Source organism: Taudactylus pleione, unplaced genomic scaffold (genome assembly GCF_031769625.1).
Source record: "Taudactylus pleione unplaced genomic scaffold, aTauple2 ptg000786l, whole genome shotgun sequence".
NCBI lineage: Eukaryota > Metazoa > Chordata > Amphibia > Anura > Myobatrachidae > Taudactylus > Taudactylus pleione.
Window position 1 is genome coordinate 319306 of NW_028285188.1, and position 27236 is coordinate 346541.

Genomic DNA, 27236 nt, shown 5'->3' on the forward strand with positions numbered 1-27236 from the left:
GTCTCAGTGGGTGAGGGGGAGGGGAGAGTGAGAGCGGTATGGTGTGGTAGGTGGGTGTAGTACACCTGGCGGCGTCCCGCATATGAATGAAAAGTCTCAAAGTCCTATACCTACCGGTAGGTAATGCCTGAGGTCGGTAGGCCGTAGGGCTGTTGCGTTGCTGCAGTTCCTTGTTGACTAATTGAAGCTGCTGCGGTGGTAAAGATGAGTAGCTGTTGTTCAAGAGGGTGGTGTTGGTGGTTGTGAATGCAGCAGTGAGGCTAAGTTGCTTGTGGGAGCTGCCACTGCTGCCGGGTCACTGGGGTGGGTCCCCCTATGAGAGCTGGGGGTGCGGTGTGGGTCACCCTTCTTGCAGATGGTAGATGGACTGCCCGGGACGGGCTTGATGTGTGACGATCTGTGGTCTGTATGGTTAGGGTAGAGGTGCTTGCAGCAGCAAGTGCGGGGGCGATGCGAGGCCAACCGGAGGTCCCCATGGGGATGAGGAGCTTTGGTGGGAGTAGGCCGTGGGTCTGGAATGTGGCCGTATGGGGTCTCCAATGTGTTTCGGCAGGGGTTCTGCCTTCTTCAAGGAGGTACGGAGAATGGTGTTGCAGTTATGGGGTTTAAATCCTGTGCCTGGTGGTGGTCATGTTATGTGGGCGGCCAATCGTGGACAGTGAGGTGGGGGGTGGGTCTGTGTGGGGATAGGTTGCTGAACTCGCTGTGTGGTGAGGCATGGGTGGGGGGGGTTGGGCTGCCTCTGGTGATGTGTGCTGCGGATCTGTTGATAGACTGTGACATGTGGGAGGGGCCGTGTTTACACAGCTAACTGTGATTGCTGTAATTAAGGACCGTGGTTACACAGATGTCTGTGATTACTGTAGTTAGGCCTGTGTGTTGGAGGGCCAAGCCCGTGTGTGCGGCACAACCGTCACGTGGTGCGGGCAGCTGGGGCATAGTCAGGGTAATGTGGGTGTGTGTTTGAGGATCTGATGAGAGAGGCTGCAGGGGCGTGGAGAGAGTGGGTGACGTAGAGGCTTCTCATAACAGTGCCAGGGACCACAAGACCACCATCAGCGCTGTCACTCCTGTCACAAAACCGGTAGATTTGGGATTCCGGAACACAGACCCTAATTCTAGTACAATCCCTGCAAAACTGTGACATATACTGTGGCAACCCTACTCTTGCATAGCCCCAGCTTTTTTCAGCAATTAACATTTTTCGTCTCATATACTATTCTATACAAGTTATATACCGTGTTTCCCCAATAATAAGACACTGTCTTATTTTTTTTTTGGTCAAAAAAACTCCATAGGGCTTATTTTCGGGGTAGGACTTATTTTAATTAACATTGACAGCATCATGCCCTCAGTCCTGCTTTTATCCCCATCATGCCCTCAGTCCTGCTTTTATCCCCATCATGACCTCAGACCTGCTTTTATCCCCATCATGGCCTCAGTCCTGCTTTTATCCCCATCATGACCTCAGTCCTGCTTTTATCCCCATCATGGCCACAGTCCTGCTTTTATCCCCATCATGGCCTCAGTACTGCTTTTATCCCCATCATGGCCTCAGTCCTGCTTTTATCCCCATCATGACCTCAGTCCTGCTTTTATCCCCATCATGGCCTCAGTCCTGCTTTTATCACCATCATGGCCTCAGTCCTGCTTTTATCCCCATCATGGCCTCAGTCCTGCTTTTATCCCTATCATGACCTCAGTCCTGCTTTTATCCCCATCATGGCCTCAGTCCTGCTTTTATCCCCATCATGGCCTCAGTCCTGCTTTTATCCCCATCATGACCTCAGTCCTGCTTTTATCCCCATCATGGCCTCAGTCCTGCTTTTATCCCCATCATGACCTCAGTCCTGCTTTTATCCCCATCATGGCCTCAGTCCTGCTTTTATCCCCATCATGACCTCTGTCCTGCTTTTATCCCCATCATGACCTCAGTCCTGCTTTTATCCCCTTCATGACCTCAGTCCTGCTTTTATCCCCTTCATGACCTCAGTCCTGCTTTTATCCCCATCATGACCTCAGTCCTGCTTTTATCCCCATCATGGCCTCAGTCCTGCTTTTATCCCCATCATGACCTCAGTCCTGCTTTTATCCCCATCATGCCCTCAGCCCTGTTTTACAATTCTTTACTTACCATTATTTTATTTTTTTTGTTAGGGCTTATTTTCGGGGTAGGGCTTATTTTGGACCGTTTTTCAAGAGTAAGGGTAGGGCTTATTTTCGGGGTAGGTCTTATTATCGGGGAAACACGGTATATGATATTTTCATGCTATCGACTGGCTCTAAGGGAGAATTATGATGATGCTGCAAAAAGCTAACATATCAGGCAGTAACATTGAGTTCACTTATGATATTGATGAAAGTGAGATACATTGGACCTCATTCAGAGTCGGTCATAAGCGGCCGCTCGGTCGTATGCCTAACGACTGCAAAACTGAAAAAGGAAGCAATCGCATGGCCGGTCGGTCGCAACCAAAGTGACGCCCGTACGTGAACAATGCACCTCCTCTAGCTAGCGAGTGATAACAGCTAGCGATCGAGTCAATCGTTGTCAGTCGCTGTATGGTAATTTTCTTCTGATGGTTGCGGCCGCTTGTGTTGTGTGCAAATTACACCAAAAATTTACAAAAAAATGCATAGAATAAGCCATCCCCATGAATTATATTTATTCTTATTATTCACTAATGCAAACGCAGCTGAATCAATTACAAGCCAATTAGCAGTGTTATTAGCTACAACAAACGATTATTAGCTGCTTGCAGTGTGTGGCACAAAATAGAAACATCAGACATAACATCAGTAACATTCGATAGTATCGATTGTACTCTGGGGCTTGAGAGAGCACGTACCCAACCTCAAGCTGTACGATCAGCCAGGCCTCTAACCTGCTCGCAGAGTGACGTTTAACTACTTCCGGCCTTTTATGTCAGTCGTAGCAGGTAATTTATGTACGCCCCTAAAACGCCCTGACAACGGTGAGGAATGCCTGCATTTTTCAGACCACCACCCCCGTCAACACCCACAAACGGCCTTTCATGTCAATCAACTCTCGGAAGCCACTTCTTGCTTGTAAGCCATACGATCGACAGCATTTTGGATCGCAAGGTCTCGTACGCACATGCGCACAACTAACCGTATGCATGCGTGGTTTACAAACATTGGAAGCGTACGACCGAGCGGCCACTTACGACCGACTCTGAATGAGGGCCATTGTCTTGGATATAATATCAGTAAACACCATGGAATTCTCATGACTTCAGCTTACCATAAACCTACTGACTAAAGGTCATGCGGACCATTCATTGTTTATTTACTGTGACTGCCGCCAGTTTATCAAATTATATATTATTAAATAAACCCCTTGTGTGTCTATATAGGGATGTATATAACAGCTTTGGGATGATGCTGCATTTTAAACTCATCATTCACGGTACTTTACAGAGGCAAAGTGATCCCAGGCTCAGATCTCTGCACAGGAACATGCAGATAGGGTATAAAATTCCTAGTAAATTATACGTTTTGTTTCCTAGAATCAGTTGAGGAAACCCCCTGAAGCGCAATTATACATAACACACAGAATTTGGAGAATTGCCAGTTATTGCAGCCGCACCTTCCCCCAGGTCTATATAATAACAGGACCTGGCTGGTTACCCTGCAGTAGACTGATACATTCTACTGTTCATCACTCTCAGATCATGATGGGATCACTCCTGGGATTACTGTGTGTCCTCTCAGCTCTCACAGCGACTGGTGAGTCTGTGTACAATCCATCCCGATCACTTGTTCGGTCTCCTGGTTTACTGTAATAATAGATCTGTATTGTATAATTGTCTTGAATAGTTTTATAGTGACAGTCTGTCAGAGCGGTACCAGGGGTGTGATAAATCCTACTACATGCATTTCCTCTGCTATACTGATTGCTCTCTATGGGGGAAATGTACTAAGCTCTGGAAAGTGTAACCTTGGAGAGTAGTAAATGACCAGCCATAAGGGGTAAATTTACTAAAGTGAGAGTTTTTAGAAGTGAGTTTTAGTAGAGATGTTACCCATAGCAACCAATCAGATTCTACTTAACATTTAACTAGCACCTTCTAGAAAATAACAGCTAGAATCTGTTTGGTTGCTATGGGCAACATCTCTTCTAAAACTCACTGCTAAAAACTCTCAGTTTTGTAAATTTACCCCTAACTGTCATGTTACAGGTTGTGTTTGAAAAATGATAGTTAGGAGCTGATTGTTTGGTAGTTTATCACTCTCCAGAGCTTAGTACATCTTCCCCCACAAAATAATTGTGTATGTGTGAGACATGTATTCAGTGTTTTCCTTGAGAAACAAAAATAAAATATTATAGTTTAATAGGATACACAAGCTACTGTGTGGTCATTTTATAGAATAAACAGCTGCAGACTGTCAATCAACCAACATCTGGAGCTGCCCTGTATTCTGTTCTGCTCAATGCACAATGATAGGATTGAATAAGTGATATAACTGTGTAACTGTGAGGTGCAGCACTGAGACCTGAGGATACCCCTGACAGGAACCTGCGTTAAATGCCGACAGCAACTGTGATGTGAAAAGAGTGTGTAATAGTGAGACTCTCATAAGTGTGATGCATCAGGGAACTATTGTACTTAGCTGTAGAAATACTGTGTGTATCGCTGGGCTGAATCTCATTAAACAGACAAATGATATACCAAATAACTAGAGATCTCAGGTGCACAGCAAACAGTAGGTAAACCTAGATCAGTGTATCCACTGAATAGGAGATCCTCTGATAATGCACAGTGAGACAAGGGTGTAACCAAATCAGTGGATAAAGATAAAGTGATTTTAAATAAGGTACACAGGGCGGGATGTACTAATTGGGAAAATGCAGTAAAAACCCCCAAAATTAAATTTTAAGGGATTTTACCACATACCCCATATGTACTAAGCTTCGTCCGGTGTATAACACCATCTTCAGGTGGTGTTACCCAAAAGAAGCCTCTGGGCTTACTTTTGGGATGCTCCCCCTGAGAGGGATCCAATCAGATCCCTCCCATCACCCCCTGCAGCCCACATCCGCACAGAAGGACACCAGATGGACTGCTGGGTGTTAAACCCGGAAGTACCCCTATCTGGGGGCATCACAAAGGACAGCTCTTATTGGGAGAACTGTCCTTTGCAATGTGCACAGCATTTCTAAGTACATACCATAGTAATCAACTGCAGTTAGTACCCGAAGACAGGCGGGATGTCCCACATCGTGGATGCGATACGAAGTACATCCTGCCCATAGTTAGGATTGCATGAGCAGACATCTGATAGAAATATGTATTAAAACCACAATGTCTGACAACTACCTGATCTCGCCAATAATGCATATGATAAGGGAGATCCATCCCCAATAAAGCAGCACAAAATATGTTCATTGATTAATTGACATTGTGAATTGCATCAGAAATATTACACGCCTGGAACATATGGAATATGCTCTGACAATATGGAAATAAAGATGTAGCCCACAAGATGGATTTGTTTTATTTGATAGAACATATGTATAAATACTCATGACAATCTGGTATACCATGTCAGGGCCATAGCTAGGGTGGTGCGGCCGGTGACGCGGCACAGAGCGCAACAGCTCTGAGGGCAGAACTGGACACCCACCGCATTCTCTCCCTTTGAAGTGGAAGCCTCGCCCCTGCATGTCACTAACTAAGTAAGACCCCTATTCTGCCGTTACCGGGGTCCGCGGCAACTCGCTGTCTCCAGCTGCGTCCATAGAGCAAAAAGATATGTGGTTATGTGAGCTCTCAGCCAATAGGAAGTGTCCTCTTCCTAGGCTCCGCCCACTGACTGAATTCACTGGTTGTTGTCCAGACCAGACTCTAGAGACAACAGGAGGAATGGAAAACGGCAGCTGCTGGTCACACACATGCATACAGTAAGAGCATCCATGTGATTATGATCTCTCATGTGTCTGCAGACCATTTCACAGGATAACATGCTGTGTTATACAATGTGTACTATACTGTGTAGTTAGTGTTATATAGTGTGTGTTTATATGTTGTATAGTGTGTTCTATATTGTGTAGTTATACTCTGTTATATAGGGCTCTATTTATTAACATTATTTTTACTAAAATAAAGTGAAAAAGGGTGTTTCACACCCTTTTCACATTATTTTAGTATCACCTATAGTTATTACAGGGCAATTGGAGTAGAATTTGTATAATTCTACTCCAACCCCTAAGTATCACTTATTTTTAGTAATCAGATTGCATTTCTCATAATTGTAATGGGAAATGTGATCTGGCCAGAGTTACAAAAAATAAATTATGAAAAAAATACCTAGGGAGGTCCTGTGATAATAACGCCATCTGGAGGTGGCGTTATCCAGGGTCTCCCCCGGTTACCAGACTCCTGCCCTGCTCTAACGGAGAGAGCAGAGCCTGGAGCCGGCCCCAGTAATCAGCTGTGTGGTCTAAACAGACCACACGCTGATCACTGCAAAAAAAAGAAAATAAAAAAGGAAAAAAAAAATTTACTTACCTGACTCCAGGGACCAGAGGTCAGGGCTCCGGGTGATGTCCTCCCTCCGGTCAGCTGATCTCCCATGCTGCACTGCGGCCCAGTCATCAGGTGATTAGGTCCCAGTGCAGTATGGGATATCACCTGACCGGAGGACATGGAAGACATCACCGGAGCCCGGATCATGCAGGTAAGTGTAATTAAGGGAGAGGGGGGTTGGGGGGGTCGCGGGAGGTCCGTGATCACAAGGGCGGGGCTTAGTGCCGGGGGTGGGGCTTAGCACCGGGGAGGGTAGCAGTGGCGGCCGGTCGACGCATTCGCGGGCACTTTGTTACGGTATGCTTTCCGAAAATATTGTGACTAGTGTGCGGAGGGTATTCACAGGGACAGAGCTTTCTCGCAAGCTCTGTCCCTGCAAGAGATTTGTAGTAAATCCATGTGGTATTGCCTGAATTCACAATGCGAATTCATTTGGTAATATCACACTACAATCTGCATTACCAATAGTGTGTTGTACAGTGTGTGCTATACTAGATCAAGCTGACTGTGTGTTATAATGTGTTATAATGTGTGTGTATGTTATACAATGTGTGTATGTGTTGTACAGTGTGTGTATGTGTTGTACAGTGTTTGTGCAATATAGTATCACTAAAACAAGTACAAGAATACAATGACCCTGAGACTCTGGGCTGTGCAGGCGGTGCCACTGCGCAGAGCTCAACAGCTCAGTCACCCACCTCAATCTCTATCCACCGGGTGCCTGCTGCTATATATATATTTATTAATAACAGTATGGTGCGCAGCGCCCGGCTCTTCCACTGAAGCACCAGCCTCGCCCCTGCATATTATCATGATGCACGGTCTGCCTCTCGACCCGGTTCCACATTGTCTGCTTGGACAGGAGTGATGTCATGACGCCACTCCCACAGTTGTTAGGGTGCTCAGTAGGCATCAACATGGTGCCAAACACTCCAGCAAGTGACAGGTCTGGCGGTGGTGGTCAGCATGTATATGTCAGGGGAGTGTTTGATCCCCTGCAGTCATTATCAGTGGCGCTGTTCTACATATACAGTAAAGAGCCGGGGGGGTGGGGGTCTCCCAAACTTGAGCCACAAGCTTGGGAGACTGTTATAAAAGGTGGTAATATATCTAAATATAGATATACCCCTACCTAAAAACTGCTGTAGCCTAGCTATTGGCATACACTGGAAGGGGATCGGTATGTATGACCACCGGACGAGAGCCCGGCAGTCGAAATCCCGAAGCCGGCAGGCGAACATCCGATGGAGGTGAGTAAATTACCTAACCCTCCCCCCCCTAACCCTAACCCTACTTTAGGGGTGCCTAACCCTAACCTCCCCCTGGGGTGCCTAAACCTAACCCCCCTCCCCGCAACCTAAACCTAACCCTCTCTGGGGGGTGCCTAACCCTAACCTTCCTCCAGGGGTGCCTAACCCTAACCCCTTTCCCCTCTTCTACCCCTAATTCTCCCACGGGGGAATGCCTAACTCAAAATACCCCTTGGGGTGCCCTAAACCTAACCCTCCCCCCACGGCTATGAGGACGCGTGGACCGTACTTATCTCATTCGGTCCCGCATTGTTCTAGATTCCAGCTTTGGGATTATGATGGGCATCGGTATTTCAACACCTATCAATAATCTCTAGCCGGCATTGTGCCTTCGGGATTGTGACAGGCGGCCTCACATGACTACATCCCACTAGAAAGATTGGGGAATAATACCCCATAATTGGGGTGTCCATTTTTTAGACACACCTATATTATACATTTGTTGTATACCACAGCATAATATATGTTTTTTTATTATTTAGCCTTTAAATAGGTGTAATAAAAGTGATATTGCATAAATGAGTGCCCCACTGTAGACTACTTTCATCTCTAATATTGTGCATGGTATCTATTCTAGGGTGTACCTCCCAAGAGAATTGTAAGTGATACCAACCAGATTATAATATGGGAGCAGTAAACAGTTCTGAGTAGTAAATTGTACTAATTTGTGTGGGCAAAAAACCTTCTTTTGAAATAATAGGACTGATGACAATTTCCCCTCTACACAATTGCTGCTTCCAATCAGCAAGTGCCACAATTCCCAGGCTGTAACATTTAATGCCATGTGCCCAAAGCTGGACAGCTCCATAGCCTCCAGCATAATGAGATGCAAATGGCATGTTACACTCTCTCACATTCATGGGGTGATTCAGAGGTGGATGCAGGTAAAGCTTTGGCTCTTTGCATGTGTCCCAATGTTTACTGCTAGGAGACATATATCAAAGTTGCCTGGAGATCCATGTAATTTTGATGGCCAATTCTGGGCGATAACTGGAGAGGTGGCTAAAGTCGTGGGCATGTGGCGGACTTGTTGGGGGTCAGTGTCTGTGTCTAAAGATACAGTTGCCCTGACACCGGTGGTCATGGTCACTCAGGCATTACGTGCCTGCCACTGGGCAAGTCTGATGGTGCGCCAATAATGCGCCTTTGTACCCACATCTGCAAATTCATGCCGCAACCAGTGGGTGTCTCAATTGGATGCCCATCACTGCGGCATTAGAAGGAAGATACAGTAGCGGCTGTGACTATAGTTGCAGCTATGTTTGCAACTAGAAAGTTTTGCATTTCTCCCTTTATTAGGCTGCTGTGATCTTAGTGCATTGCTGTCTCTCATACACCACTATCTATGGCTTCTAATGCTATGTATACGTAGAGCTACTGATCTGAAGCCTGTATTGCTACCTCCCATGCTCTGTATTTAAGGCTTCTATCACTATTCCTTACTAACACCCTGGGGAAAGTGGGTTTTATCTGAACTAAAATGTTGGTTAATGTTGTGCATGCTTTGAATGACCCCGTGTGCTTTCACATTTGTTATGAATATAGGATGCATGTGTGTGTTATTATCCCTAATTATCTCATTAACACTCACACAACAGAATCTGTAAGAAGATAATATTTGTTGTTATCCGGTATCCTCATTCTGTACATCATCTTGTTCTATTTATATTTCCCAATTGCAGGTTTTTCTCTCACATGCAGGCTGTGTACTGACCCCGATCCCATCGTCTGTCCTATACCAAGCATGACATGTCCCGGTGATTATGCTTGTGGCAGTATCCGTACAGTAATTACAAGTATGTTATACTGAGTCTGTCATTTAAAAAAAATGTTGCACTTAACAATCACTGTGTATAAAAAGTAATTATATCTTCTGAATGTGACGTGTGCTTTCAGTTTTTGAGCTACAAACAAATGGTTCATTTCTACAAAAGTTATCTCAATAAAACTTTGAATCAATGCTTTATCTACTTTATACTTCCAGAGCAGGACAAGGATGTATAGCATTTACCATGCAGGATAAAACATAAAAAGTTAGGATTATGTGAAGCATTACAGCATTGTGCATTCCATTCTTCAGGGACCTAGAGGGAGAGAGGGGAGGCAGTTGGAGAGCACATGTAATATGTCAGCTACAGCATTTCCAGAATATGGAAGGTGAATGTACTGCATTTGAGACTTGGCTTTGTAGAACCTGTTTGAATGCAGTTTGAGTAGAGGGGCCACACATAGGCGTCTTTTCCAGTTGAACCTCTGTCTGGCCCAAGCTGTACTGGGCTCATCTTTGGATGGTTGGATGAAAGTTGGTCTAGTGTGTTCCCAGCTTTAGGCCATGACTGAACTTGGATGCAGCTGCCTGATGTCTTGGAGGTCACACAGAAGAGGGAGGGGAGGTGGGAACCGGCACAGCACAGGCAGCCAGTTACTGATGCCTTTTGCTACCATGGAGGAACTTCTGTTCTTCCCCTACATTCTTCTAATCAAGGGGACATTTTAAGCAGCTGCAACGGCAACCTTCGGAAGAAGTCCAACCTCGCGCGCACATGCAACACCATTGCAGATCCGTGAGTGAGGCAGCTGAACGCTAATAAGCCCTGTCCCAATCCCTGCTACTGCCTGTTTCTTCAATTCATAAGAGGTAAGTATGTAAGTCTTATGTGGGGGCCAATGATTTCTTTCCTGTGGGGAGGCCAATGTGTGTATTTTCCCTGTGGGAGCCAATGTATTTTTGTTTCCTGTCGGGATGCCAATGTTTGTTTTAGGGTCTGCCCTGTGACTATGGGTGAGTGTGTATTATATGAATGCACAGTACTAGTTGTAATTTGTAGAATACCTGTTCATAGATTATAGTAAAGTGGTAAATGTGAAAACTACATTTTAGTGGAGAGAGATGAAAGGCAACTAAAGTGATTTGATAGTTTCCCAGGTGTATGCAAGTGCTGGGCCCCTGCTAAATAGGGCCAGTGGGTCCTCATTGGGAAACCATACCAAACTGCTATTAATAATAAGCCAGGGGGCTGGTAATTTTTTAAAATGAAGGAGGAACAAATATTGGCTATAAAGCAGGGAAGTATAACTTTAGCCCTATTTGATAAAAAAAAAATAATAATTTTTCCTCATTCTTTTTGTACAGATGGGTCCGTAACCTTGGACGACACTGTGTTGAATTGTGTACCTGCCAGTCAGTGCAATATAGCTGGTAGTGTCAGTGCTGCCAATTATAATACAAAGATTGCCACTTCCTGTTGTTATACCGATATGTGTACTCCAGCGCCACCTACATGTAAGTGTTTAAATTACACTCCTCTGTTCTAACCCAGTTTTACATTATGCGCCTGAGTCAGAGGTGAATGCACTTAATCTGCATTGCTGATGTTCACGCAGTGAACAGCGTTCGCAAGTGCAAAGTCGCAGCCATGGGAGGCCAGAGTCAGACAGAGAAACTGCACCTGCCATTGGGCTAATGCAAGTGTTGATGGTGTGAGCGATGGTGCACTGACGGCAGTGTCTAAAGAAGCACTGGTAAAATGACTGAATTTAGAGACACTGAAGTGGGCATCTCAGTGCGGTAACAGATGCAAGAGCGGACGCAGCAGCCACCTCTGAATCAGGTCCTAAGTATCATCTTTATGCACATTTATTAGCTAATTTAATAAAGTTGTATAATATCTAATATATATATCTACATACATACAGTATATAAACATTAAAACCCACAATGTAATATCTTCTCTTCTCTACATACAGTATGTAAGATAGATCTCCCGGTTCTGGGATCTGTTTGTTCTCTTAAATCACTGGACGGATTTTGATGATGTTATCACTATTCTAATCAATCATAGTTGAGGAAGGTTTAGGTGTATGAACCATTTACCTGTGACCAAAGGAAGCTGAGCAGTGAATATTTTAGTGAAGCAAGTGACAGAAAAGAATCTTCTGCTTCGTATACAGACTGATACAAGTGTCACAAGTTATCAGTAGTCTCCTAGTCACATGTTCGTCCAAAAATATGCCCAATGCTAGCAGAGATGGACGGGAACAAGCGGCTCACTCATGCCAGGGATATCATGTCATGTGGCATATTGAGGCTAGATATAGACACACACACACACACACACACACACATATATATATATATATATGTATGACAAGAGCACTGGGAAAGTTATACATGGGAGAAGAATATGGTTCAGGTTTTCTGACCTATATATATTGAAACCCCAGGATAATGTCTGTGATTGCAAAACAGACTTGAAAGATGTTTAGGATTTAGTAAAAGCTGGCTAAGAGTTCCTGGGGATATAGATGGAGAGTGAGTGTGTTCTTCATCAGTGCCAAAACTAGAATTTTTGTCACCCGGGGCAAGACAGTAATTTGGCACCCCGCCAGTCAGTCCCCCATAGTAATGCCCCCTTCAGCAGTGCACCTATAGTAATGCCCCCTTCAGCAGTGCACCTATAGTAATGCCCCCTTCAGCAGTGCACCTATAGTAATGCCCCCTTCTGCAGTGCACCTATAGTAATGCCCCCTTCAGCAGTGCACCTATAGTAATGCACCCTTCAGCAGTGCACCTATAGTAATGCCCCCTTCAGCAGTGCACCTATAGTAATGCCCCCTTCAGCAGTGCACCTATAGTAATGCCCCCTTCTGCAGTGCACCTATAGTAATGCCCCCTTCTGCAGTGCACCTATAGTAATGCCCCCTTCAGCAGTGCACCTATAGTAATGCACCCTTCAGCAGTGCACCTATAGTAATGCCCCCTTCAGCAGTGCCCCTATAGTAATGCCCCCTTCAGCAGTGCACCTATAGTAATGCACCCTTCAGCAGTGCACCTATAGTAATGCCCCCTGCAGCAGTGCACCTATAATAATGCCCCCTTCAGCAGTGCACCTATAGTAATGCCCCCCGAGGTAATGCCCCTGTAGTAGTGCCCATATAGTAATGCCCCCATAGTAATGCCCATGTAGTAGTGCCCACTCCAAGTGGGCGGCTGGCTTGGAGCCCCACTGCGGCGTGAGGCTGGAGGACACTGACAGCAGGTGCAGTGTCTCACCCGGTGCACGTGCACCTCCAGCCCCCCTCCCCCCTAGTTGCGGCCCTGGTTTCATCCATTACAACCATGTTGGGTCTTTAGCCTATCCGATTTGAGATGGGGAGCCTGTGTGTTTAGTTACAGCCCAGATGGGTTATGATGTTGTTTTATGTTTTTCTTTTACTGTACAATAAACTGGCTTTGGCTAATTACACTAAAACCCTGGACTGGTGTGCGGTTTCCTGGTGTCTGTGTTTGGAAGTGCCCATATACCCCTGGAGAGGGCACCTACCTTGATCACCTCACTAATATATATATATATATATATATATATATATATATATAATTTATATATATGTATATGTGTGTGTGTGTGCAATTGTTAATGTGCACATTTGAATAACTTCCTCATTACCTGAAGACTGAGCCATATGCAACCTGTATCTCCACTAGCTGCCTGTTATATAAACTAAGATTATCTATACCTGTGTTTTTCTGGGCTCTGGGGTCCGGGGTCCGGATTACTTTCATCTCATGGAAGAAAAGAGAAAGCCTCCGTATTACAGTGTAGCTTGAATCTTTGAAGCAGCCCCAATCCACAGGACAACTTGGGGTGTCATATATATAGTAGGTTACTTTGGATGTCAAGAAATCTAATTAAGTATTAATTTATGTATATGAAATGAAATACGAGTAGCAAAAAGACATACTGTGCATAATGGATGTTTTTATCTTCCTATTTTGCAGTGCCCAGTGACAACGACTCACAGCTGAATGGGCTGACTTGTCTAACATGTGTTTCGGATAATATAGACGCCTGTGGCAATGGGGAAACCTTACAATGCACTGGAAATGAAAATAGGTGTATTTTCGAATTTGATGTTACCACAGGTAATTATAGTAACATTTCTACTATCTGGTCTGTTCCAAACACAGCATCACAAACTGTAAATAAAGACTCACTCACTGTATAATACATGAAAGGTTATGTATAATCCAGATTTATAACCAGGTATATACTTGTTACCTGAGAGTATTCTTCTCAGCCTTTTTCCATGACATCAGTATAATCTCAGCAGGAGAGGACATCTTCCAGCTGAGGCCTTAATATAAATGTGAAACCCCAGCTATTCTGGTGGGTTGGGTACGGGATGCCAGCATTCAGGATCCTGGTGGTCAGAATTCTGATGCCTCCATCCACACAGGGTTAGGATACTGACACCTGCAGGCAGCCTAAACCTTACTCACCCTCCCTGTATCCTGAACCTAACCCTCCCCCACTGCATCCTAAACCTAACACTCCGTCACTGCATCCTAAACCTAACCCTCCCTCACTGCATTTTAAACCTAACCCTCCCTCACTGCATCCTAAACCTAACCCTCCCTCACTGCATTTTAAACCTAACCCTCCCTCACTGCATCCTAAACCTAACCCTCCCTCACTGCTTCCTAAGCCTAACCCTCCCTCACTGCATCCTACACCTAACCCTCCCTCACTGCATCCTAAACCTAACCCTCCATCACTGCATCCTAAACCTAACTCTCCCTCACTGCATCCTAAACCTAACTCTCCCTCACTGCATCCTAAACCTAACCCTCCCTCACTGCATCCTAAGCCTAACCCTCCCTCACTGCATCCTACACCTAACCCTCCATCACTGCATCCTAAACCTAACTCTCCCTCACTGCATCCAAAACCTAACCCTCCCTCACTGCATCCTAAATCTAACCCACCCTCACTGCATCCTAAACCTAACCCTCCCTCACTGCATCCTAAACCTAACCCTCCCTCACTGCAGCCTAAACCTAACCCTCCCTCACTGCATCCTAAACCTAACCCTCCCTCACTGCAGCCTAAACCAGGACATTTCTTGCTAAGAAGCAGAAGAACAAATAAGTCTTTCTGGGGCACTCTTATAAATATGTAGGTGTATGTAAAGCTATGAAAAAATAAAACTTAACTTTTAATAAGACAGCCCTTATATAAAACAAGAGTGTCCTAGAAGTACACTCTTGAGAAGACAAAATCAAGATAAATATAAATTCACAAAATAGATTTGTATAACAATGTCGTTGCGGCAAAAATTTCAATAATGATATTCCTTAATTAATCAATTCAATATTATATTAATGAAAAGAAAAAAATTTATACATCTGTTAGGGATGTGCTTCAATATCTCATTAGTATTCAAATAATTAAACAGCATTTTAACATGTTCAATATTACATGTGCATTTAACTTTCAGAGGTAAAGTCAGACAAATACATTATAGCAATTAGTAACCAGCACACAGAGTATTCACAAAGACATTTAGTTTTAGGCTTCTGTAAAACCAATATAATCTTAATATTACAACAAGTTATATATCTGTGCAAACTGACACACAATGATTAAGTGAAATTGAAGCAACAGTTATCTAAATGGTTATTCACTGATAATTATCTCCTCAGAGACGGTAGCAGTCTGTAACATAAATCAGGGCATAATCAATACATTGGTTCTCGATTTGCAACCAAAAACAGGGTCTATCACAATACAATTAGTATATATGCAGCATTGATTCTCATCTTTTGCTTCTATTAATGAAAAAAAGATATATCCTGGAGTTGAAATAAGCAGTGGTATAGAGAACCTCTTGTATGCATAACCACAGACGTCTATATATAAAGGAAATGTAGAAAAGCCCAGGGAGGGAGTTGTGTCTCACCACTTCTGCTTTCTCTGGTCTGCAAACATCGAACCAGGGATGAGAGAGTGGTTCCCACTATACCACAGGGAAACAGATTGAACGCCCCCTGCAGCAGCGTATAGAATATATTATGTGAAAACTAGTGTGCTAAGGAAAGTTAAGAGAAGGAAAGATACCTTTCCAGTCAGTAGATTTCTAATAGTAGGCTGTGGGTGGCATTTCAGCTGGGCTGCTATCACAAGCAGACCCGACGAGTGGATGCGCGTTGTACCTCAGCGGCTTGTTCACCTGATTGTCATCAAGTTAGCTCACATCTGGCTTCCTATTTCTGAGTAAGTTGCTCCAATCACAATGTACCCTAAATGATTGACAAGACATTAGGCCAATAGAATTTCATATTTTCTGTCAATCATTCAGGGTGCAATGTGATTTGAGCAACTAAAGCTGGGTACACACCTATACAATCATTGGGCTGTTCATCCAATATCGACAGAACGGCTGTTGGATTGTATAGGTGTGTATCCTGTCCTGATGCAGGAATGTTAGCTGATAAACGGGTTTTTTTCTTACATACAGTTTAATATTCATCTGGTCAACCTCCCGATCCTATAGAAGCCCGTACACACTGTGCTATGTCTGCACAGTGTGTATGCTGCTGACAGGGGGTCACACTGGGGACAGATTGCACGGCTGATCGGGACAGTTTTACCCAATCAGCCTGCAGTCGTAAAAGTGTGTACCAAGCTTTACTCAGAAATAGGAAGCAAGATGTGAGCTAACTTGATGACAATCAGGTGACCAAGCCACTGAGGCCTGTCGGGTATGCTTGTGATAGCAGCCCAGCTGACAAACCACCCACAGCCTACTATTAGAATTCTACTGACCGGAGGTATCTTTCCTTCTCTTTACATTTCTTAGCACTCTCTCATTCCAGCATGACTGACGCTCTCCCTTGCAATGCCAGCAGGTAACAAGGGAGAGAATAAGTCTTGCACAAAGACAGCAGAAGCGTTTGATCTGTTGCCCTGGGGTATAGTGGGGAACCACTCTCTCATCCCTGGTTCGATGTTTGCTGACCAGAGAAAGCAGAAGTAGTGAGACACAGCTCCCTCTGCTCTTCAACATTTCCTTTACATACAGACATATGTGGTTATGCATACAAGGGGTTCTCTATACCACTGCTTATTTCAAATCCAGGATCTCTTTTTTTTTTATTAAAAGCAGCAAGAGATGAGAATCAATGCTTCATATATACTAATTGTATTGTGATAGATCATGTTTTTGGTTGCAAATCGAGAATCAATGTATTGATTATGCCCTGATTTATGTGCTGACTACTAATTGCTATATTGTATTTGTCTGACTTTACCTCTGAAACTTAATTGCACATGTAATATTGAATATGTTCAAAGGCTGTTTAATGATTTGAATACTAATGAGATATTGAAATACATCCCTAACCAGGGGCGGAACTAGCGGTGGTGCAGCCGGTGCCTTGCACCGGGGCCCACTGTGTTGCAGGGGCCCATAACCGCCTGCATCCAACAGCACCGCCACCACTGCCCGCTGACCCGGTCCCCATTAAGTAAATGGATGGAGCCAGAGCGGCCCGCTCCTGCTGCTCCAGCTCCACCAACATGATAGAAACCTTCCCCGTGGCCTCGCCCTTGTTTTGACACGTCACGCGTGCTGCTGGAGGGAGAGGTAAGAGCCGCAGATCAAGAGGAGCAGCGCTGGGGAAGAAACAGACTCTGACAAGAAGAAGCCAAAGAAGAAGGAAACAAGGTAAGTGTAAGTGGTAAAAAATAAGTTGGGCTGGCAAAGGGCGGGGGAGTTGCAATGTAAAGTGTGAAAAAAAGGCTGGGTAGCAGGGGGGTTGCGTTGTACAGTGGTAAGAAAAAGTCTGGGCAGGGGGGTATTGCGGGCAGCAGGAGTCAGAACAGGCACTAGATTTAATGACTGGGGGGCATGAGGTGGTGAAAAAAAAAGGCTGGGCAGCAGGGTAGACACTGGGTTTAATGACTGGGGAGGGGGAGGGGAGTGTTGAAAAAAAAGGCTGGGCAGCAGGACAGACACTAGATTTAATGACTGGCGGGGAGGTGGTGAAAAAAAATGGCTGGGCAGCAGGGTAGAGACTGAATTTAATAAACCAGGTGGAGGGGTGGAGTGGGAAAAAAAGGCTAGGCAGCAGGTTAGACACTGAATTTAATGACTGGGGAGGTGGAGGGGAGTGGTGAAAAAAAAGGCTGGACAGCAGATCAGAGACTGGATTTAATAACCGGTGGGGGAGTGAGAAAAGCTGGGGTGCGGGGTGCCAGGAATGGGGGGGGGCAAAGCATATTCTTGCGCCTGGGCCCACCACACTCTAGTTCCGCCACTGTCCCTAACAGATGTATATCGAGAATTGCATGCATTATTAATTGAATTTAGGTGGATGTCCAGCTTTTTCTCCCTTCTTTTCATTAATATAATATTGAATTGATTAATTAAGGAATATCATTATTGACATTTTCGCCGCAACTACATTGTTATACGAATCTATTCTGTGATTTTATATTTATCTTGATTTTGTCTTCTCAAGAGTTTACTTCTAGGACACTCTTGTTTTATATAAGTGTTGTCTTTATTAACAGTTCCTTTTTATTTTTTTCATAACGTTACATACACCTACATATTTCTAAGAGTGCCCCAAAAGGCTAATTTGTTCTTCTGCTTCTTAGCAAAACATTTCCCATGTGTTTGACACAAAGTATTTCAGGGAGCACCACCAACCGAGTGTCAGATTGATTTATCTAATAATAGACCGTAATGTTGGTCCTTTGACATAAGATTAGAAAAAATACATATAATATATTATGTGAAAACTAGTGCAGACTCCATCCACCCTTTAATACAATAAAGCTACCCCCCTGCACCCTAACCCTACCCCTCCCCCTAGTGTCTAACCCTCACCCCTAACCCCAATACTTACCATTGGATGCTGGGATTCGGACTGGTGTTGGGAATCCAGCACCGGCATTCTAAGTGCCGGTATACCGACTGCCGGGATATAAACAACATCCAATTCTGGTCTATACTGTCAAGCTTGAAAGAGGAGAAATTTAGAATTAATGCAGCGCTCTTTGCTATATCCCTGGGGAGATCTATTTATACACAGAATAGTCTTCGGCTGCAGGGTGGGATCATCTGCTTTTTAGATCAGAGCCCCTTATATTGCATAGACTAGTGCTAACAAATCCCTCACTGCATTAGTACATTAGGTTAAATGTAGTTACTTTGTTTTTAGCTGGACTAAGTACAGGGCTACTATACCTCACTGCTCCTAGCAGCACCTCCTGTACAGATTTTAATAAGAGCTGCTGCACTCAATGACCTTCCTCCCCGAAGTGTCACCTGGTGCTGGGACATATGCTGTGTGCACGGCCTCGTGGGTTGGGCATGGTCATGTGGGAAGGGGCATGGCCTTGTGGCCCAAAACTCTTGTGGACCCGTGCTTATTACTGGGGGGGTGGGGAGTGCAGGAGGTGCAGACTGCCCTGTGTGCAGTGCAGGATCCCTCAGTGACAGAAGCTGAGTGCTGTACTTAATGCTACAGTGCAGCACCCAGCTCACTGATGGGGAGACTGCACCTTGGTGTCACCCCCCCCCCCAGTCAGTCCATGTCCATAGCAACCAATCAGATTATAATTAACATTTAACTAGTACCTTCTAGAAGATAATATCTAGAATGATTGGTTGCTACGAGCAACATATCCACTTCTTAAAAACTCTCACCTTAGTAAATATATCCCTTATATTGTGGATAGCAAAACTGCATGCTGAGATATGTAGGATGTATGTGTCCTTGAGGCCACCACTGCCTCAGAGAGCACAGACACCTTGCACAAGCTGTGATGCTGCAAAACTCATATGCTGCTCTTGCAGGGCTGGAAGGTACAGCTAATATAGGCAATACAGAACAGGAAGATATGGGGTCTTCCACTGACTATAGAAAAAGGAATAGGATCAGGAAAATTACATCTTCAAAAAGCACTTCTCTTATGAGATTCCATTATTATAGGATTACATCTGGGAAACACTGCTGAAGTAGAGAGACAAGTAGGTGTTTACCTGGAGCCACAGCTCCAAGGGATAAAGATCGCATGCTAAGAATTGTGAAGGCAGCAAGAAAAGATGGAGAGGTGGATGTCATTGTCCACCTAGGGACAAATGACCTGGCCAATCCTGAAGTCATGGCAGTAAAAGATGAATTCAGGAAGTAAGGGACTGCTCTAAAGCAGGTGGCAACCACTGTAACTTTTTCAGAAGTATTGCCAGTACACAGAGGGGGAGATAGAAATCATTGCATCAGAAACTTCAATGTTTGGTTATAGAAGTGGTGTTTTGAGTAGGGATTTGGATTGACAGTCCATAGCCACGCCATCTGGCAAGATAGAAGCTTATACAAATATGATGGCCTGCACCCATCTTCAAAAGGAACTAGAATACTGAGTGAACAGTTAGAAAGTTTCACCAATAACTATTTAAACTAGAAGATGGGGGCAGTGAACCAAACAAGAAAAAAGAAATCTGCTGCCCCAATAAAGAGGTATGGAAAATGAAACAGGAAGCATATCAACAGCAACAGAAGATAATTCAGAACAAAACCAAATAAACATAGGCAGAAAGATGAACATACCTAGGAACAGGAGAAATAAGCAAACACATAAAACTATAAGAGCAATGTGTGCAAATGCTAGGAGCTTAGGAAATAAAATCCCTGAACTAATTGCAATAATGACAAGGGATGATCTGGATATTGTGACTATTACGGAGTCATGGAACAATGAAAATCATGACTGGGACATAGCTATACCGGGATATACTTTATTTAGGAAGAACAGAATGGGAAGAATAGGAGAAGTAGCAATGTATGTCAAGGAAAGCATAAATACTACGTTAATACATCGTATTGAAGAAAAATCCGAGTCCCTATGGGTGACTATAGAAAAAGGGGAGAAAGTGATTCTTCGTATTGGGGTGATCTTCAGACCACCAGGTCAGGAAGAGGAACTGGACAATAAACTATTGCAGGACATCACTAAAATGGCATTAAAAGGAGAGGTTATAATCATGGGAGATTTTAATCTAAACGATATAAACTTGGAGGTGTCTATGGCATGTTCCACTAGAAGTAGCGGCATCCTGAATTCATTGCACGGAGCCTCCCTCCAGCAATTGGTGAGGGAGCCCACTCGGAAAGATGCAATATTCGACTTAATACTTACAAATGGAGACAGAATATCTGATGTAAAAGTGGGTGAAAACCTGGGATCCAGTGATCATCAAGCAGTATGGTTCAGAATAAAGACAGATACTGACTCACCCCATACAAAAACAAAGGTGTTAGATTTTAGGAAGGCTGATTTTGCAGGGATGGGAAGATGTGTAAGCGAATCTTTGGCAGAGTGGAGGAACTTTAAAGGAGTGCAGGAGAGGTGGGAAAATTTTAAAATTGCAATATTAAAGGCAACAGACCTTTGTATCAAAAGGGTTAGGGAAACCACAAGAAAATGGAAGCCAGTGTGAGTTGGGAAAGAGGTAGGAAGTATTGTGAAAGCAAAAAGATGGCCTTTAGGAAATATAAACAGATGCAAAATAATGAAGATAAAGAGGTGTATCTTGTAAAACAGAAGAAGGCTGAGAAAGTAATCAGATGTGCAAAGGCTAAAGCTGAGGAGAAAATGGCACAGTCAGTGGGTAAAGGGTGCAAAACTTTTTTAAGTATATAAGTGAAAGGAGAAAAACAAAAGGTGGAATAAAAAGACTAAAGACAGAAAGAGGGAGTCTTGTTGAGGGAGACAATGTAATAGCTGATCATCTTAATAATTATTTTTGTTCAGTATTCACTACTGAGAGAGAGGGCAAGGGGCCACAGTTAAGTTGCAGGTGTAATCAGAAAAATAAGGTAGGAACAAGCACATTTACAGAGGAGAAGATCCTATCAGAACTCTCAAAACTGAAAGTGGATAAGTCAATGGGGCCTGATGGGATACATCCAAGGATATAAATGAGCTTAAAGGGGTGCTGGTTACACCATTAACAGAATTATTCAACCAATCCCCCTCTACTGGAGTAATTCCAGAGGACTGGAAAAGAGCAAACATTGTCCCACTGCACAAAAGTGGAAGCAAGGAAGAGGCAAGCAATTACCGACCAGTGAGCCTTATATCAGTAGTAGAGAAATTGATGGAAACACTCTTAAAAGAAAGAGTCGTAGATTATCTCAAATCCAACAATTTGCAGGATCCCAAACAGCATGGATTTACTGGGGGGAGATCATGTCAAACAAATCTTATTGACTTTTTTGACTGGGTGACTAAGGAAATAGAAAAAAGGGGGGGGGCATAGATATAGCTTATCTAGACTTTAGTAAGGCTTCTGACACTGTTCCACATCGCAGACTGTTAAATAAACTGGAAAGCATGGGATTGGATACAAAGATAACTGAATGGATAAAGATCATGGCTGCAGGATAGGAAACAGAGAGTTGTAGTAAATGGAGTGCAGTCTCAAGAGGGAAATGTTATCAGTGGATTATCTCAGGGATCTGTACTTGGACCAGTGCTTTATAATATCTTTATTTGTGACCTTGCAAATGGTATTAAAGGCAAACTATGCCTTTTTGCAGATTACACAAAGGTATGCAACAGGGTAGACACACCAGGAGGGGTAAAAATAATGACAGAGGATATGGGTAAACTAGAGGAATGGTCAAGAACGTGGCAACTACAGTTTAATGTCAAAAAATGCAAAATCATGCACTTGGGTCTCAATAACTTAAAGGCTAAATATAGTATCAAGGACAGTATAATGGAAAATACAGAGGAGGAAAGGGATTTAGACAGAAGAAATGGAAGAAACAGAAATGTCCACTTTGTTGGCGCACTTTAAGATATTAATAAAAATTAACTTTTAATTATTTAAATTAAAATAATATGCAATCTCTTCAGTGAAATATTGAATATCAGTATAAAGTATAAACATAGTGAAAGTTATATAAATATCAGAACACAAGTTCTTAATGTGAATAATAAAGATTATTTTATCAAAAACATCTGTGTTGTTATTATATGATACCTTGTCTTATTGTTCCACCTATACATATAGTGGTTGCTAAACATAAATATTAGTGGAAAAATATTAAATCAAATTGTGATACAGTATAGTTCAAACTGTCCATAGATCAGAAATAGCAAGTGATGCATTTAATTGGGACCAATTATGTGTGGAATGGTACTGGTATGACGTACCTATTTTACAGTAACCACTGCATGAATTAGCTTACTAAAACACATAATTATTATGGCCATACTGTGTCTACAAATATTTATCAACTGGTACATAATAAAAATTAACACCCATATAGCAGGTAATGATAACTGTGAAAAATACAGCTTGCTATGCTTGGATGTATCCAAAGAATGAGCAGTAACCTCAAGGATACAATGTTGAACTGATACCACGTGTGAGAATTTATGTTGGTAACAATTGTAACTATGTAAAAATAATAATGTCCTCTAGATGTCAGTATGAACCCTTGTTACATAGATCCCACACAAGGAAGAGCATGAGACAGAGAGTTTCACTGTTTCACTATAAGGGTTTTATTAAGAGTAAGAGCAGTAGAAACTTGTAAATATATTGCCTTTCAAATAAACCTAATGATATAATTTATAACAATAACACCAAGTAGCAGGTTATATTAGACAGAGGGAACGGATAGCATAATGTATTGCTGAATTTAATTTAAAGGAATTTAAAGGTTATGAGTATGAAGTTAATTAATTAATACTGGTCAGGACCCTTGTTTAACTGACATTATCGATCATATTTAAAAGTGCTACTTTTTGATTGAATGAAGGTTGAATGGTCTCAATCGCTATAGGATATATGTGCCATCATTCAATAATTAAATAAGAATGCGCAGCTATAATAAAAATTAGTATTCAACTGACATGCTACCCAATAGCTGTTTGTTATAGAAGTATTTATTATGAATTCAAAGGATCAAACTGTATCTCAATTAATTAATAAGTAAACTTTGGGCTCAATAATAATCCTGACATTAAGTTAAGTTAAGCAGCATTATTTAAATGGGCATTACATCAGCCCAAAGTTATGTTAGATCGTGCAGTGCACATGTCTATATTCCTAATTTGTTAATAGGTGAGCTCAAGCTGACATTAAGCTGAGTCAAACAGCATGATTCGGATGGGCATTACATCAGCCCTGAGTTGTGTAAGATCATGCAGCACATGTTTCCGATAATTATATGGTGTAAAGACAAGTAAGCTATTTTCACATTACAACAGACATTATACAGTGATATGTCTGCCGGTCACAACAAGACAGTCACTGCTGCCGACGTACGTTTCACATGTAAAGAGTTTTTTCAAGGCCTTGAGCTCACCTATTAACAAATTAGGAATATAGACATGTGCACTGCACAATCTAACATAACTTTGGGCTGATGTAAAGCCCATTTAAATAATGCTGCTTAACTTAACTTAATGTTAGTATTATTATTGAGCCCAAAGTTTACTTATTAATGAATTGAGATACAGTTTGATCCTTTGAATTCATAATAAATACATCTATAACAAACAGCTATTGGGTAGCATGTCAGTTGAATACTAATTTTTATTATATCTGCGCATTCTTATTTAATTATTGAAGGATGGCACATATATCCTATAGCGATTGAGACCATTCAACCTTCATTCAATCAAAAAGTAGCACTGTTAAATATGATCGATAATGTCAGTTAAACAAGGTTCCTGACCATTATTAATTAATTAACTTCATACTCATAACCTTTAAATACGGATAATTCAGCAATACATTATGCTATCCTTTCCCTCTGTCTAATATAATCTGCTACTTGGTGTTATTGTTATGAATTATTTCATTAGGTTTATTTGAAAAGCAATATATTTACAAGGTTCTACTGCTCTTACTCTTAATAAAACCCTTATAGTGAAACAGTGAAACTCTCTGTCTCATGGTCTTCCTTGTGTGAGATCTTTGTTGCAAGGGTTCATACTGACATCTAGAGGACATTATTATTTTTACATAGTTACAATTGTTACCAACATAAATTCTCACATGTGGTGTCAGTGCAACATTGTATCCTTGAGGTTACTGCTCATTCTTTGGATACATCCAAGCATAGCAAGCTGTATTTTTCACAGTTATCATTACCTGCTATATGGGTGTTAATTTTTATTATGTACCAGTTGATAAATATTTGTAGACACAGTATGGCCATAATAATTATGTGTTTTAGTAAGCTAATTGATGCAGTGGTTATTGTAAAATAGGAACGTCATACCAGTACCATTCCACACATAATTGATCCCAATTAAATGCATCACTTGCTATTTCTGATCTATGGACAGTTTGAACTATACTGTATCACAATTTGATTTAATATTTTTCCACTAATATTTATGTTTAGCAGCCACTATATGTATAGGTGGAACAATAAGACAAGGCATCATATAATAACAACAAAGATGTTTTTGATAAAATAATCTTTATTATTCACATTAAGAAATTGTGTTCTGATATTTTAAATAACTTTCACTATGTTTATACTGATATTCAATATTTCACTCAAGAGATTGCATATTATTTTAATTTAAATAATTAAAAGTTAATTTTTATTAATATCTCAAAGTACGCCAACAAAGAGGACATTTCTGTTTCTTTCATTTCTTCTGTATAATATTTTTTTGTCCTTGGCAGCACACCCCAGGATCTTACAAATATTGAGATTTATAATTCCTACTATTGGGGTATACGCACCTCCATAATATATTATTCACTGGTGCAGACGCCTGTCCCGACCCTTTTCCCTTATCAGAAGGAAAGGGATTTAGGAATCACTATTTCAGGTGACTTAAAGGCAAGCAAACATTGTAACAAAGCAATGAGGAAGGAAAGTCAGATGCTTGGTTGCATAGGTAGAGGAATCAGTAGTAGAAATAAAGAAGTGATAATACCACAGTATAGGTCATTGGTACGTCCTCATCTTGAATACTGTGTTCAGTTCTGGAGGTCATATCTCCAGAAGAATATTAATACATTAGATACTATACAAAGAAGGGCAACTAAATTGGTGCAAGGTCTACACCACAAAACGTATCAGGAAAGACTAAATGATCTTAATGTGTATAGTTTGGAGCAGAGAAGGGATAGGGGGGACATGATAGAAACGTTCAAATATATAAAGGGTTTTAAGAAAGTAAAAGAAGGAGACATTCTTCAAAGAAAGAGAAGTATTAGTACAAGAGGACATGTTCTGAAACTGGAGGGTGGTAGGTTCAGGGGAATTACTTCACAGAAAGTTTAGTGGACAAGTGGAATAGCCTCCCATCAGAGGTGGTAGGGGCTATGATAGTAGAGCAATTTAAACATGCATGGCATAGACATAAGGATATCCTTCAGAAAAAGTAAAGATCAATAAGGGTTGAGGTAACGATATGTTTAAAAATGGGGCAGACTAGATGGGCCAAGTGGTTCTTATCTGCTGTCAAATTCTATGTTTCTATGATAAACAGTGTAAGATGTAGATGAACTGTCATGAAAAAAAATGCAAAAGTTCTTGCTGTGGACAGCAACTGAGAATAACTGCACAGTCCTTGCTGTAAACAGTAACGATACTGAATTTGAACCTCTATATGCTCCTACCTATACCTTCTAAAGCCTGCCTATAAACCTCTAAGATTGATGCTTATTTGCGTACGCAGTCATATAGTAAATAAAAACCTTAGACCTGGAAAATGTGTTTCCAAAGCACAAAGTATTATTCAAGTAAAAGTACAGTCAGTTACACGCTATGATCTAAGTACAATTTAGTGCAAAGAAATTATACAGACCCAAGTACAGTTATACATATGCAAGCGCTCTGGACCAGATATCGGCATTCAGCAAGAAGGCTCCAGACTGGGGTCACAACACACACATTTATACCCTCACAGAAACAGACAACTCAATAGAGAGTAGTGTTGATAATGCCATTGGTTCCCAATATGGGTGCATCTGTTACAGAGCATTTAACAGGTTGATTCAAATAGATACAGTCCAGCCTCCGACAACTGGTTGCCTCTGTTTTCCCTTCCCATGCAAATCCTAACAGTTGGTCATACAATGTACATTTTGGTGCTTTAAGTCTCTGCGGTCCATAAGTTGAGAATGCATGTTGCGATCTTCATACCGATGATACCGGAATGCTGTTGAAAGAGTGCAGATCAGGATAATACCAAACATGGCTTACTTATCTTGTATTAAACCTTAGCTACCAAATAACCTTTATTTCACAGCAATTATAATAAATGAACAAACTTGAATCTTATACTTTAAAGCTTATGGAACCTTTCATGTGAATATGTAATGTGTGAGTATTTGGGGTTTGATATAAAGACACTAGTTAACTTGGGGCAGATGCGTGCGCATGAAGCTAATAAACAGCGTTTTCATACTGAGCCCTATGCATTCGCTAATATGCGACATGTTAACAGTGCAATTGTGCGTATTTATTTGTGAATGAGAAATGGTGAAAGATGCCGTCGCATGGTGCTGATAGTAACATTGCTATATGTACGTGTGA

At 42.2% G+C, this 27236-nt stretch overlaps 1 protein-coding gene across 1 annotated transcript in view; it reads left to right on the plus strand.

Moving 5' to 3' along the window:
- Positions 1-3671: 3671 nt before the first annotated feature.
- Positions 3672-27236, plus strand: part of LOC148475042 (uncharacterized) — a 41819-nt gene continuing 18254 nt past the window's right edge. The window contains exons 1-4 of the mRNA XM_088457796.1: positions 3672-3750; positions 9544-9657; positions 10995-11144; positions 13641-13784. Of these exons, the coding sequence (XP_088313922.1) occupies positions 3696-3750; positions 9544-9657; positions 10995-11144; positions 13641-13784 (463 nt within the window). The 5' untranslated portion in view covers positions 3672-3695. The remainder of the gene's footprint in view (positions 3751-9543; positions 9658-10994; positions 11145-13640; positions 13785-27236) is intronic.